The sequence below is a fragment of the Zonotrichia albicollis genome, chromosome 11, assembly GCF_047830755.1.
Source record: "Zonotrichia albicollis isolate bZonAlb1 chromosome 11, bZonAlb1.hap1, whole genome shotgun sequence".
NCBI classification, from domain to species: domain Eukaryota; kingdom Metazoa; phylum Chordata; class Aves; order Passeriformes; family Passerellidae; genus Zonotrichia; species Zonotrichia albicollis.
Window position 1 is genome coordinate 17,930,635 of NC_133829.1, and position 12,412 is coordinate 17,943,046.

The following is a 12,412-nucleotide window of genomic DNA, read 5'->3' on the forward strand; positions in this document are numbered from 1 at the left end:
TTCTCTCCTGCCAGCGCCGCTCGGCTCCGGCCGTTCCTCTCCAGCATCCCGGGGTGGCTCCGCTCCAGCTCCGACACGCGGGACTGAAATGACCTTGGACGCCGGGACCAAGGGCAGCTCGCCGAATCCCGCCCGGGCTCGCTCGGGCCGCGGCCGCCCGCCCGCCGGTGCCTCCCTCCGCCTCTGAGCCTCCTGGGGTTTACGGGAGGCGGGATCGCTGCCCGGCTCGCTCCGGCCTCCGCCGCGCGTTTCTCCGGCAGCGGGGAAGGGATCCAGCGGAAAGCGCTCGCCGACGGAGGGGCTCGCGCCGGACCTTTTCCAGGCTGGATCCCAGCGCCGCGTAAGGGAAGGGAGATGCCGATCCTGTGGGAGGGAGAAGCACCGGGTTTGCCTGGCAAAACCGGGGGGTTCGGGGAGCCGGTGTGGGCGGGGAGGGGGTGTTGGGAATGGGCAAAGGGGCGTCAGTTCGCTGGATTGTTTTCAGTTTGCTGGGAAGTTCTACACCAACCTTCTCTGCCTCCTCTCAGGAGCGCTGAACTCTGACTGGCTTTGTTCCACTTGTGTTTTGGGACACTTGGGATGGTGAGTTTACCGCAGGAGCAGTTTGGTGCTGAGCAAATTCTTTGAGGAGGGTGACAGTATGAGCTGCTAGAAAGTGTTTTCCTCGCTGTGCTGGCACTGGAAGCACCTCTTGGAACGGAAACCTCGCTGTGCCTGGAGCCCAGCCTTACCCTGCGCTCCCAAACTCTGGATGTGTATTATCCCTGATGCATCTAGGAGCAAGATCTGGACAGAGCAGACAAAGCAGCTCCTGCCATGACCCTGCTGGGGCTGAGGATGCTCCTCAGAGCCCCCAGACTCCCCCAGAGCATCCCACTGCCAGCACTGTGTCCAGGAGTTATCCCTGATGGTAGCCATGAGAGGGAGAGAAAGCAAGGATGCAGCACTTCCAAGTGCTTTCCAGCCTGTGTTTTTTCTCATTTTAGGGGATTTCTGTGTGTTTGGTGACCTCGGAGGGGTTCTGATGCCTTTGCTGTCCCCGGTCCCTGTGTGGTGCCCCTTGGTGTCAGCACTGGTTGGGGATAAATCCGCTCACCCGGATTAGCAGTGCAGGCACTTGCGGATTTAAGGGATGACGTGAGGGAAGCCAGAGAGTGCTGAGCTCTGGACAAGGAGGCTCCAGATCGGGTCAGAGCCCCTTTTCTGCATGGGAGAAGGGCACATGCAGGCTTTGGTGCCTCCATGATAGGAGTTTCAGCCTCAGGGCAGGTTGGCATCCCCTGGCAGAGGATGCCTGAGGAGTCAGGTAGGGAAAACACCTTTTGGTGCTATGCCAGGAGATGTTCTTGTTATTTGAGGTGCTTTGTGTTATTTGGTGCTTCTTGTCAGTAAGGTCTCATTTTCCTTCCTGAGACATCCTTTGATCTGAGCTCCTAAGAACCCCCAACCTCAGTGTGTCCATCCCATCCCTGCAGTTCTTGGACTCCTGGGCTGTGCCTGCAGGTCTTTGCCAACAATGGCTGTGGGAATCCAGGAGCTATCTCCCAGCCTGTTTCCAGCCACACGGCACCAGTGACTTCTGTTCGGTTCTCCTGTGCCCCCATGGATGTGTTACCTGTTGTGGGAGCATTCCCTGTGCCTCCAGCTGGGAGTCAGCCAGGCTCCATTGCACCTGGACAGTGTTTTGGTCAGGGCTCTGAGGCTGTGGGGATGTGGGAGCTCACGCAGCCTCAGCTCTCAGCCCATTTGAGCTGGGATCCTGCTGCTGGGATTCAGCACCTCTATCCTGGCTCTTCCGAGTTGAAGGGATTATTTCCATGGGTTTTTCTCAGATGAGCCCCTCAGAGCAGGAGCAGGCTGTGTCTAGGTGGGGAAGGAGCTGCTCTCAGAGCAGAGGGAGTTTGGTTGGCTCCTGGGCCTGGGCTCTGCCGCACTGCCACGGCATCACCCCGCGGGCAGCGGGCTGTGCTCCAGCGCTGCGCCTGTCCCGCCTGCTGCCGCTCATCCTGTCCTGCCGCCGCCCCACCTGCTCTGCCATCGCCCCCTGCCTGGGGAGCTGAGCGCTTGCCCTGCAGCCATTTCCTCTCCATGGCTCTGGGGCTGTTTGCTGGCTCTGCCTTGCCACCGGTCCCCTGGGATCGTGCCCTGCTTGGCTGCCAGTGCCGCAGCAATATCCGGTGCTGGTTTGCCGAGGGTGGAAGTGTCACCTTTGTGGCCTGCCAGCTGATAACCTGCCTGTGGCGCTGGGCCCGTGTTTACTTTACCTGCTGTGGCTGATAAGCACCTCTGATAACGTTCCCGATGGTAAATAACTGGCTCTGAGGTGCCTGGTGATGGCTCTGCCCTGGGAAGATGGTGTTTGCCGACCAAGAGGAGCAGACCCTGGCTGAAATCCATTCCCCCTAGGAGTTTATAGACTTCTATTTTTCCCATCCCAACCTCCAGCCCTTAAGGAGAAGAGGCTCTGCTTTGGAGGGTGTTATCTCAGGGAGCCACAGCAATTTGGCTGCTCTGTTCTGAGCACTGGGGAGTCCCTGGCAGAAAAATGACTTTTTTTTTTTTTTTTTTTATCTCCACGTGACTCGAGAAATAGCAGAAATATTCTTGCCGTCCTTGAGCGGCAGATTCTGCCGTCTGTGTGCAGGCTGGGATTGAAGGGAACAGATTTACAGCTCCAGAGCCCTTTTCCCCTTTCCCTGGGGGGCTGACCGTGTCTCCTTGCAGTGCCACGCCCATGCATGAGAAGGCAGCTCCCCTGAAGAGCCCCGAGCCCAGGCACGGTCGTGAGAAGCTGGAGGTGTCCCACAAGCAGAAGAGTTTGGATTCCCTCGACGGCAGGTGAGGAACAGCATCCCAGGGTCTGTCTGTGGTTGAGTGTTCTCTCTCTTCTCTCCTGCTGTGGCTTTTCTGCTGTCTTCAAACCCTGAATATTGCCTTCCAGCTAGGGCAGGGCACGGGGGGGGCAGCTTCGTTTTCTCCCTGAAATATTGTGGGTATAAAAGCAGGGAAGTGAAAGGGGTTTGGGGGAGGGGATGGTATTCCCACTGCTGAGGTTTTTGGTAGGATATTCCTCTCTCCATGGTTTGGAGAGAGCAGTGCCCAATCCATGGGATGGACATGGATGGATATCCCTGTGCACAACCAAAGCTGAGTCCACCCTCCTGCTCAGGCACATTCCCAAATTCCTGCCTCTGCTTTCCCTCAGGAATCCTTGCCCCAGCCGCCAAAGCTGCACATTATTTCCACTCCCAACCTGTCCTAAGCTGCTGCCAGGTCAGCTCTGGGCTCCTTCCCCCAGAGCTGGGGTGTGTGTGAGGTACCTTGTCCTGGTGCCTTCACTGGCTCTCACCAGAGATCAGCCCTCCACAGCCAGCACTGAGCCTAGCAATGCCCAGTGCCACGATAAATCATGGAGACACCCAAAATGTGGCTTCCTGGGGGTCTCTCTTCAGCCCTGTACGTTTTTCTGTGTCTCATATTGCAGCACACGTGTTTTAGGGAGGGGGTGAGAGACCTGTGGCTCTTTGCTTACCTGGTGATTGTTGTTTTTCCTTCCAGCCTCCGCCTGAACGAAGCCCTCAAGGATGAGGACATCAAGAAATGCCACAGGGAAGTGGTAAGCCTTTGGCTGTGGGAATGACCAGGCTGGAGTGTTGTACCCTGTTGCCCCAGGAGGAGCCTGCCTGTGGGGCAGAACATTTAATTTCAGGAGAGCTGGTGATGGTTTTGTGTGGCTGTGCTCTGCCTTGCAAACGCTTCCAGGATTTTCCATCCAGAGCAAAGGAGAAAGTGGAAATGTTAACTGAGAGCAGTTAAGTTTCTGTCCATTTGAACCTTTTTGCTTGTTCAAATTATGCCCAAACTAGATGGTTTTGGTCCATCTACACATAAGAGATGCTCTTGAAGAGGAAGGAGTGACAGGAAGTGGCATTTTGCCTTTTCCCATGAAGAAAATGGAGGACAAAAACATTTTTCGATTTCCTCAGAGGCATCTGGGAGGGTGACAGGGCCAGCAGTGGATTTGTGCCAGGACCAGGGGGGTAATGCCCTCCGTGTTCTCCTGGAATGCTCCCACTGGCACCCCCACCACCCCAGCATCCCTCTGGGAGGTGTCTGAGCCAACTGCAGGTGCTGCTGCGCCTTGATCCTCTTAGGGCCAGCTCATCCTGTGACAAGGTGCTCAGAGCAGAGGTGACCTTGTACCTGTGGGCAGGAGGGCTCTGCCTGCGTGGCTGCCACCAACCAGCCTTGCTGTGCCAGCCTTCTCTGCCACCCTGGCACAGCAGCTCCTCCCTTGGTGGAGGGAGCTGTGGGACAGCCGTGTCCCATGGGAGCATCCCGAGGGCAGGGGGCACCAAGCTGCCTTACAGGAGCAGTTGAGCAGAGAGCTGAGCAGATTTCTGGAAGGCATTGAAGCGCTTTGGAGCTTTACCTTGGCCACAGGAGCGTTGCAGGGCCGACCCGCCGAGCCTCCCGCGGCGGCTGCCGGCGGGCTTTGAAGTGGCGCCGGGAATATAAATAGCAGGATGGCGCGGCGCGATGGGCGCAAAGCAAGTGCTGTCACCGTGTCCCGGATAAGGGAGAGGAGGAGGAGGAGGAGAGAAACCGCTGGGCAAAACAAACTGCCTGCAGATGAGCCTGGCAGAGAACAGGCTCCTCAGCAGCCCCCTGTAGCTATTGAGGGAAATGTTAATCCGGGAGGATGGCACAGCCTTCGCCGGGTGCTGGATCATCCAGCCTTCCTCTGATCCGTCGCGGCTCCTGTTCCCAGCCCGGTGGGACCCCCCTGCGCCGGTCCCGGGTGCGGGCAGAGGGAGGTTTTCTTGCAGGACGGGGAATTTTTGGGTCTCCTTATCGGCAAGGTCACCGGATAACTTTGCTCTGCTTTGCTTTCAGGCTGCTAGCAAGTACAACTCCCAGTACCACAAGCTGTTCAAGGACATCCCGACGGAGGAGAGCGTGCTGAAAGGTGGGTGCCAGGGTGAGGGATGGGCACGGAGGCGGCAGGGTCTGGCACAGGCATTGCCACGGTTCTCTCTTTGCCTTGCAGTTTGCTCCTGCGCGCTCCAGAGAGACATCCTCATCCAGGGAAGGCTTTACATCTCCCCCAACTGGCTCTGCTTCTACGCAAACCTTTTTGGGAAGGACATTAAGGTAACGTGGGCACCAGCCCACCCTGGTCCCTCAGGGCTTGTAACCACAGCTCATCCCCTCCTTCACCCAAACACCACCGAAATCCCCAACAAAAGCCTCCAATAGGAAGGGGAGCATGGCCGTGCCTCCCACTCTGATGATCTGTGCCATCAGCCTGGGGATACCAAATACTGGTTTGGTTTAAAATTCTCTGATGCAAAACCTCCTTCCAGCCGCAATGGCGCTTGAAGGAAGATCAAAGGTTTTAGGGGGGGTGAGATTTGAATCCCTCTTGGCTTTTCTTCTTGATTTACAATCTGATGTTTCCCCATTAGTCTTGTGGCTGACGGGGATCTTGGGCAGAGACGACTTCCTTTAAAACTGGGCTGAAGGACTGAATTATTTATATGTGATGCTTTAAACAAATACCTGAAGGAAGCTTGAGCTTTCAGCAAAGTTACCCTGCCAAAAATAACATCCTGCCTTGTTTTTCACCCTCCCTGGGCTTGCATGGGGGGCTCTCCAGGTGGGTGTTAGGGAGGCTGGCTGGGTGGTGCTTGTGCTGTGTCCATGCTGGTGTTCCTGCCCTGCAGGTGGTGATCCCAGTGGTGTCTGTACAGCTGATCAAGAAGCACAAGACGGCTCGGCTGCTGCCCAACGGCCTGGCCATCACCACCACTGCCAGCAGAAAGGTAACACCGACACACAGCAGATGCCCTGCTCCAAACTGGATGTGGTTTGAGAGCAGTGAATGAAGCTATTCCCATCCCTGGTTAGGAAGTGAGAGTTGCTCTCTGTGCTGGTTGCCAGCCAGGGCAAACACCACAGCTTTGCTTTTGTTCCTGAATTTCACTTTGTTCCTGGATGAAGCAAAGCCCAAGTGAAACTCGGTCGAGCCTGACAAATCCCTGCCAGGCTCACGTAAAACCTTTAAACTCCTTAAACACAAGCAGGGAAAGGGTTTGGGCTGGAGTTCAGCCAGAGCTGGTGGAAAACTTGGATACAGGGCTGCGTTTCCAGCTTTTAAATCCCGTTGGATGTTGTTGGCTGCAGTGAGCTGATGCAGTGTGTCCAAGTCCTCGCCTGCCCAGGTGCTGCTGCCAGCACTGAGTGTTGCCTGTCCCTGCCAGGGAGGGGGTTGTTCCTGCAGAATGGTGGGAGGCAGTTATTCCTGTGGAATTTGGGAGGTGGGTTTTAGCAGGGAGTGGCACAGGGCAGGATTTGGGCATTCAAAGCCACGTGTGGCTGCACTGCACGTCACCCAGGGGCTCTGTGTCAGGCATGGTGAGTGTGGCCCTGTGTCCCTTCCCTCCCTGGGGATGTTTTCTGTAGGTCCTGGCCCCATTTGCTGCTGTGTCCCTCTGGGTTGAGCATGGCAAAGCTGTAGGAACAGCAACTGAGCAAGACTGGCCCCAAAAAAATCTGGTCCAGGTTTTAGCAGGCTGCAAAAATAAGAGCAGGGAAGCTCCGCAGGGAAATGCCTGTGGGGGAGACACAGTGGCTCCTGAAAACGGGGAGATTCAAGGGCATGATGTCTCTGCCTGTCCCTGCCTGGGCAGAATGGACTCTCCCAACAGCTCACCTCTTTCTCTTGCAGTACATCTTCGTGTCCCTCATCTCTCGTGACAGTGTCTATGATGTCCTGAGGAGAGTCTGCACCCACCTGCAGGTACCCACCACCCCCTGTGTATCCCACCGTGTGCCCATGGCCCTGGGGCTCTGCACCTGCCCTTTGGGCTGAGCACAGCTCTTCGTCACTGCCTCCAAGGCTTTGGGCTGCTCCCAAAGCCCTCTCCAGTTCCCAGCATCCTCACTGCTCAGAAGGGATGGGAAGAGGGGCAGGAGCCATGCCTTGGGCACATCCTGACCCCGTGGGCTTTTCTGGGTCATGGATGAGGCAGAGCTCCGAGTTTCTGCTCTCTCTCAGGGCGTGGGTATGAATTATTTATAATCTGGTGGTAATACTAGTTCTGCCACTCTGCACATTGATGCCTTTTGCCCAGATCTAAAATTTTCAGGGGAGGAAGAATGGTACAAAGTTAAAAAAGAATTTAACTTAAGTGGGGGAAGATGTCCATCAGCCTTGAGCTGGAGAGGATGACTGTGGAGACCTCTTCTCCCTGACTTTGAAGCACGTGGGAAGCCGTGCAGGAGCCCTGCCCTGCCCAGGAGGGTGTGTGCCAGCTGTGCCAGGGCAGCAGTTTGGATGATTCAGCCTTGTTGCCAAACTGGGGGACTTAATCTTTGAAACGTGCTGGGCTCTGCCCAGATGTACCCTTCTTTTATTTACCCCTGATGTTTTATGCTGTCCATGGAAGCCCTTGGCCCCACCAGGTTTTTGTGGTGGGAAGCACTGATGCATTGCCCTTTTCTCATGCCCCAGAACAGATTATAAGTTGTAGCAGCTGCTGTTCATAGTCTCAGCAGAAAAGCCCAAATTCCATTTTGTGGCTGAGGCTGGAGCAGGGAGAGCTGGCTCTGTAATGCCCCATCCTTTCCTCCCCATCCAGGTTTCCAGTAAGAAGAGCTTGAGCCTGAAGGAGCTGTCGGAGGAGCCGGACTCTGTGTCACTGGTGAGGGTCAGGGCAGCTCTGAGGGAGGAGAGGAGAGACCCCCTGACCTCATGGGTGGAGAGGGCCCACCTGGTGCCCTTGGTGGGTTTGGCACTGTCTGGTGGCTGCTCAGAGAGGTGGGAGAGAGCTGGTTCTTCTGTTGGTGCCATCAAAGGGTGCAGGGATGTGCCTGTTCCCATCACAGCTTGTCCTCTGGGACCTCATCCCAGACTTGGCAGGAGCAGATGGGTCAAGAGGACTGGCTGGGCACAGCCACTGACTCTGTGTATAGACAGAAAAACTTCAGAGTGATGTGCAAAATGCCACCACTCTGCTCCCTGATGGCTGATGCTGTTCACAGCTGGGAATGTTGGATAACAGGCTGGGAATGTGGCTGAGTTACCCAAAAATCTGCAGGATGAGTAGGATGGGAGAGGGAAACATCTGCTGAGCCATGGCATGATCCAGGAGCATGGGGGCCACATCCTGCACCTTTGGAGCAGGGGCTCTTCCATGGCTGCTGGTTCTGAGCCTCGGGCTGGGTACAGGAGGTGACAATTGGGGTGTACCAGAGGGTGACAGGTGGGATGTCACCCACGGTCTGGTGACACCCCAGGGGTTAAAGGCTCATTTCAACGGAGTGAATGGTCTGAATCAGGAGTGGCCCAGGCTGATCTGGCAGCATCTCCTGGTGCTTTGGTGGGATGCAGCCCTTTGGCAGCTCCAGCTCTGAGAACTCTCCATTGGGGGAGCCCCTCTCTGTGCCAGCTGCCATGCCATTTGATTTGTTGTCTTTTTGGGGCACTTTTTTGTCCTATTTGGGGCATGCTGGGGAATTCCAGGTGACTGCCCTGAGCTTCAAGGGCGGAGGAGGCAGCAGCTGGTATTTGGGGCAGGTGTGGGGTGCAAGGGCAGGTCCTTCTTCAGTAGTAGGAACCTGCATTCCCATGGAGCCATCATGGAAGACCAGCTCTCCCTCTGGAGGATGTTTTGAAAGTGCTGGTGCTCCATGGAGATACTGTAAGGTTTGAGTTTGAATCTGGCCCCACCATGTCTGTGGCACTGCTGGTTTCACTCATGGCTCACCAGGACTGTTCCCACAGGAGGTGATCGTCCCCGAGGGCAAGTGGAGGAAGGTGTCACCTACCTCACTGTCCCTGTCACTGCCAGATGCCAACTACCAGTGCATCCACCGGACCTCTGTCAGCAGCCTGAGCACCAAGGAGAGCTCCTTCACCTCTGAGGAGCCACTGGTTTCAGGTGAGGGGTGATCACCTCCATAAAAGTGTGTTCATCCATCAGCTGCTCTCCTGCAGGGGAATTCTGCCTTACAGATTAGGCTGGGAGTTACCAATGGAGTCCTGGGGATGGGCTGGGGTCTCCTGGTGCAGGGTCTGAGCCCATGAGGGAGGAATATTTGATGTTTCCTGGTTGCTGGAGGAGCAGGAGCATCAGCCAAGTGTGGCTGTGTCACTGACCCTGGGTTTGCTTTCAGAAAGTGCAATAAACACCGAGGAGGAGCTGGAGGTGGAGCAGAGCTGTGTGGCAGAGCTCAGACCCTCTGACTACCAGCTCCTGAAGATCTTCATTGTGCTGTAAGTGTGCTGAGGGCACAGGGAAGCTGGGGGGACACTGGGAATGTCGGTCTCAGTCTCAACTGAATGTTTGACTTGTTCCTCTGCTCCCAGCATCTGTCTCCTGGTGGTGTCCTCCTCGTACCTGGCATTCCGCATCTTCCGTCTGGAGCAGCAGCTCTGCTCCCTGAACCGGGATTACCTCTCCCGCGGGCACAGGAGGTGAGGGACCCTCAGGGACACGTTGGGACACACAGCGGAGGGACATGAGCGGAGGACTTGAGGGAATGTGGGTGCAAAGGGGAATGGCTCCACTCTGATGTGTCCAAGCAATGCTTTGTCCCTTATCCTGGGCCTGCTGTTGGGCTGGCCAGTGACACAACCCACAGTGCCATCTCCAGACCAGAGGTGATCCCATCAACCATTAATTTGAGTGATTGGGAAACTCTGCTGTCCCAGAGTCTCTGGAGCTTGGGAAGAGGTTTCCTCATAGGTTTGGTGCTGGTTCTCCAGTTGTAGGAAGCACTAGGACATTTCTTTGGAGCTGGGCTGTTCCTGGGGACTAAGGCCGTGGGCATCAGCATGGGATGGACAGGAGGGGAATCTCCTTGGGCTGAGGACATCAGAAGGCACTGGGGTGGGATATGGAGCTGTGCAGTTCCTCATCCCATCTTCCCCCCCTCCCTGCTTGCAGGTGACCGTTCCCAGGTGCTGGCTGAGGATGGGCACTGAGCTGGTGGCACCCTGCCCACGGATCCCGGTGCCGTGTCCTCCCAACCCTGGCTGTTACATTTGGTCCGGCTTTCCCTCGGCTGGTAAAATGGGACCAAGTATTTTCTCTCTTCCTTCGGGCACTTGCTCCTGGTGGGACTTTGCAGCCAGGTTCTGGCCACCAGTGCCAACTCCCCATCCCACTGGAAACCTGTTTTCTCCCTGGGACACTGCTGTGCTGTAGCACTGGACAATGGCTCGGGGCTGCCGAGCACTTGGACCTTCCCTTAGGACTTGCTGCTAAGATGGATGCTGGTTTTTATTTCAGGCTTGGATTTTTCTTGTTAAAAGATGACCTTGGGCTCACCAGGAACCCCCAGAAATGTGGATGAGTTGCCACTGCTGCTCTGGGAGAACCCACCTGTTTGCCCCTGTCTCAGTATCCCTGGGAATGTTCCTGGAGGAATGGCCCTGAACACAGGGATCTGTGGGGATGGGGAGGAGGGTCCCATTTGTGGGGTGTCATTTGTCCCATATACAAGGGTGGGGTTCAACCAGGGCTGCCCAGCCCTTCTCTCCTGGAGCACTGGGCTCAGAGAGGGGGATGTGTATGTGTGTGTGCATCCCTTGCAAAGCACTTTAAGGTCCCCCAGACCTGGTGTCCTCTCTGGGGTTCACACCTGGCCCAGGTGAACTTTGTTGGTCCTGCTCACTCCATGGGGACGCTGGAAAGGAGCCCATGGCTGGCACTGGGGAATGTCCCAGAGTGCAGTGTCTGTGCCCTGGCTCTGTCAGCCTTGTCACCACATGGAGCTGAGTGCTGCAGGATCTGTCTCACAGGATTTGTCCCTCAGCCCCCCTGGGAGCACCCTGGGGTGGCAGGTGGTACCAGTGTGATTCCTTTCTTTCCTGTTTTTTTGGGAACTACAAGTGCTGACGGGGCCAAATCCCAGCGCCCTGGGGAAGAGCTCACTGCTCACTCCAGGCTTGGAACGGCTTTTAAATGGAATTACAATAAACCCAGGATTTTCTAGCACATCACTCTCTCTTACCAGCGTCCTCCACAGCGGTGCTAGGATGTGAGTGACACGGGGACAGCCCATCCTCTCATGGGGACAAGGGGTCAGGGATGCTCCGGACGGAGGGGCCTCGGCGGTTCCTGCACTAGATGGCAGCAGAGACCGCGGGATGTGACGCGCTGGTGGCAGGGCCACCGTGGGGACAGCGGTGCCGGGGGAGGGAGCTGAGTTACAGCCCCGCCCAGCTGGGGTGGGCAGGGTGAGCCTTCCTCTTTCTCCTCCTCCTCACTGCACATCCACAACCCAATTCCACTCCTTTCCCGGGCCTGGGCATGAAAATGGCCCCATTGAAAACCACGGTGCCCCTGGTTAAGTGGGGACAGGGGTGGTGTCACCTGTTTTGGGCGGGATTTGGCACCCCGGGTCTGGTTTATTCAAAGCCCCGGCATTACGGGGCTGTCGGAGCCTTTGATTCCGTGGGTGACCTGGAGGATGAAAGGCACCATCCTGTCCCTGCCAGGGACTCACCCAGCTCATTTACATGGTGGAAATGGGTTTAGGATTGTTTTTCCAACAAACAAGTTGGTGTTTAATGAGTCCAACCTCAAAGTGGGGCTCTTGACCACAAAAAGAGATGTAGAGGTTGAGGACTGGGGGGAGTTTGGGCTGATGTGCTCAGCCTGGTGTGTGCTGGGTGCTCCAGCAGCAGGTGCTGAGCCCGAGCCAGGGATGTGGTCTCCTCTCAAGACCCCTTGGTTAAAGCCAGTGGTGGGACGAGCCACGGGTGCAGGGACATGCAGGAGGTTTGGAGGAGCACTGGGATGAACCCACAGTGTGCTTTGGGAGGGCTCTGCTGCCAGGATGTGGCTGCAAGGCTCTGGTTTTGTTTCCCATCTGGTGTCTGCCTGCCTGGTTTGGTGCATGTTGGCTGTCCCAGTGACATCCTGCTTGAGCCTATTTGCTTTTCTTTGGGTAAAGAAATGCCATGTAAAAGCTTTGGGTGCAGGGAACATCCCTGGACACTCACCTTGCTGGCCTGGAAGCAGCCCTGAGGAGCACAGGGGGTGCTGGGTGAGCACAGCCCCTGCCCTCACATCCCCCTGCTGTTGCCCATGTCACACCCACCATCCCATCTTCTCTGTCTTCCTCCCTCCCCAGCCCAAGCCAATCTAAAAATAGGATTGGGAGATTAAATCAGCCAAGGCAGCTCTGTCAGACGGATGAGTCAGAGCCACCATGCTGTTACACTGCACCACAGCACGAGCAGGGACAGCAAGGACTGGATCACGCCAGGAAACACAGTTTGGGCTGAGTTTTATTTGGATTTGGGAGTGGCAGTGATGTTGCTCTGGCAAAGCCCCTCAGAGTCCAAAGGGAATCCCCTTCAGGCAGCAGCTGGATCCTGCTCTGGCTCCAGCTGAGT

General features: G+C 56.3%; 1 protein-coding gene across 2 annotated transcripts; it reads left to right on the top strand.

Moving 5' to 3' along the window:
• The first annotated feature begins 204 nt into the window (after positions 1–204).
• On the top strand, positions 205–11,011 carry GRAMD2A (GRAM domain containing 2A). 2 transcript variants are annotated; one of them, XM_026795444.2, is made up of 12 exons: positions 205–340; positions 2,725–2,838; positions 3,559–3,616; positions 4,897–4,969; positions 5,051–5,154; positions 5,727–5,825; positions 6,731–6,802; positions 7,644–7,706; positions 8,789–8,945; positions 9,181–9,280; positions 9,374–9,481; positions 9,954–11,011. In XM_026795444.2, the coding sequence occupies exons 2-12, from the start codon at positions 2,735–2,737 to the stop codon at positions 9,955–9,957; spliced, it is 942 nt and encodes a 313-aa protein (XP_026651245.1). In that variant the 5' UTR covers positions 205–340; positions 2,725–2,734; the 3' UTR covers positions 9,958–11,011. The 2 variants fall into 2 exon arrangements, with proteins under 2 accessions (XP_026651245.1, XP_074405770.1); XM_074549669.1 differs by lacking the exon at positions 9,954–11,011 and having other exon boundaries at positions 9,374–9,485.
• The last annotated feature ends 1,401 nt before the right edge of the window (positions 11,012–12,412 follow it).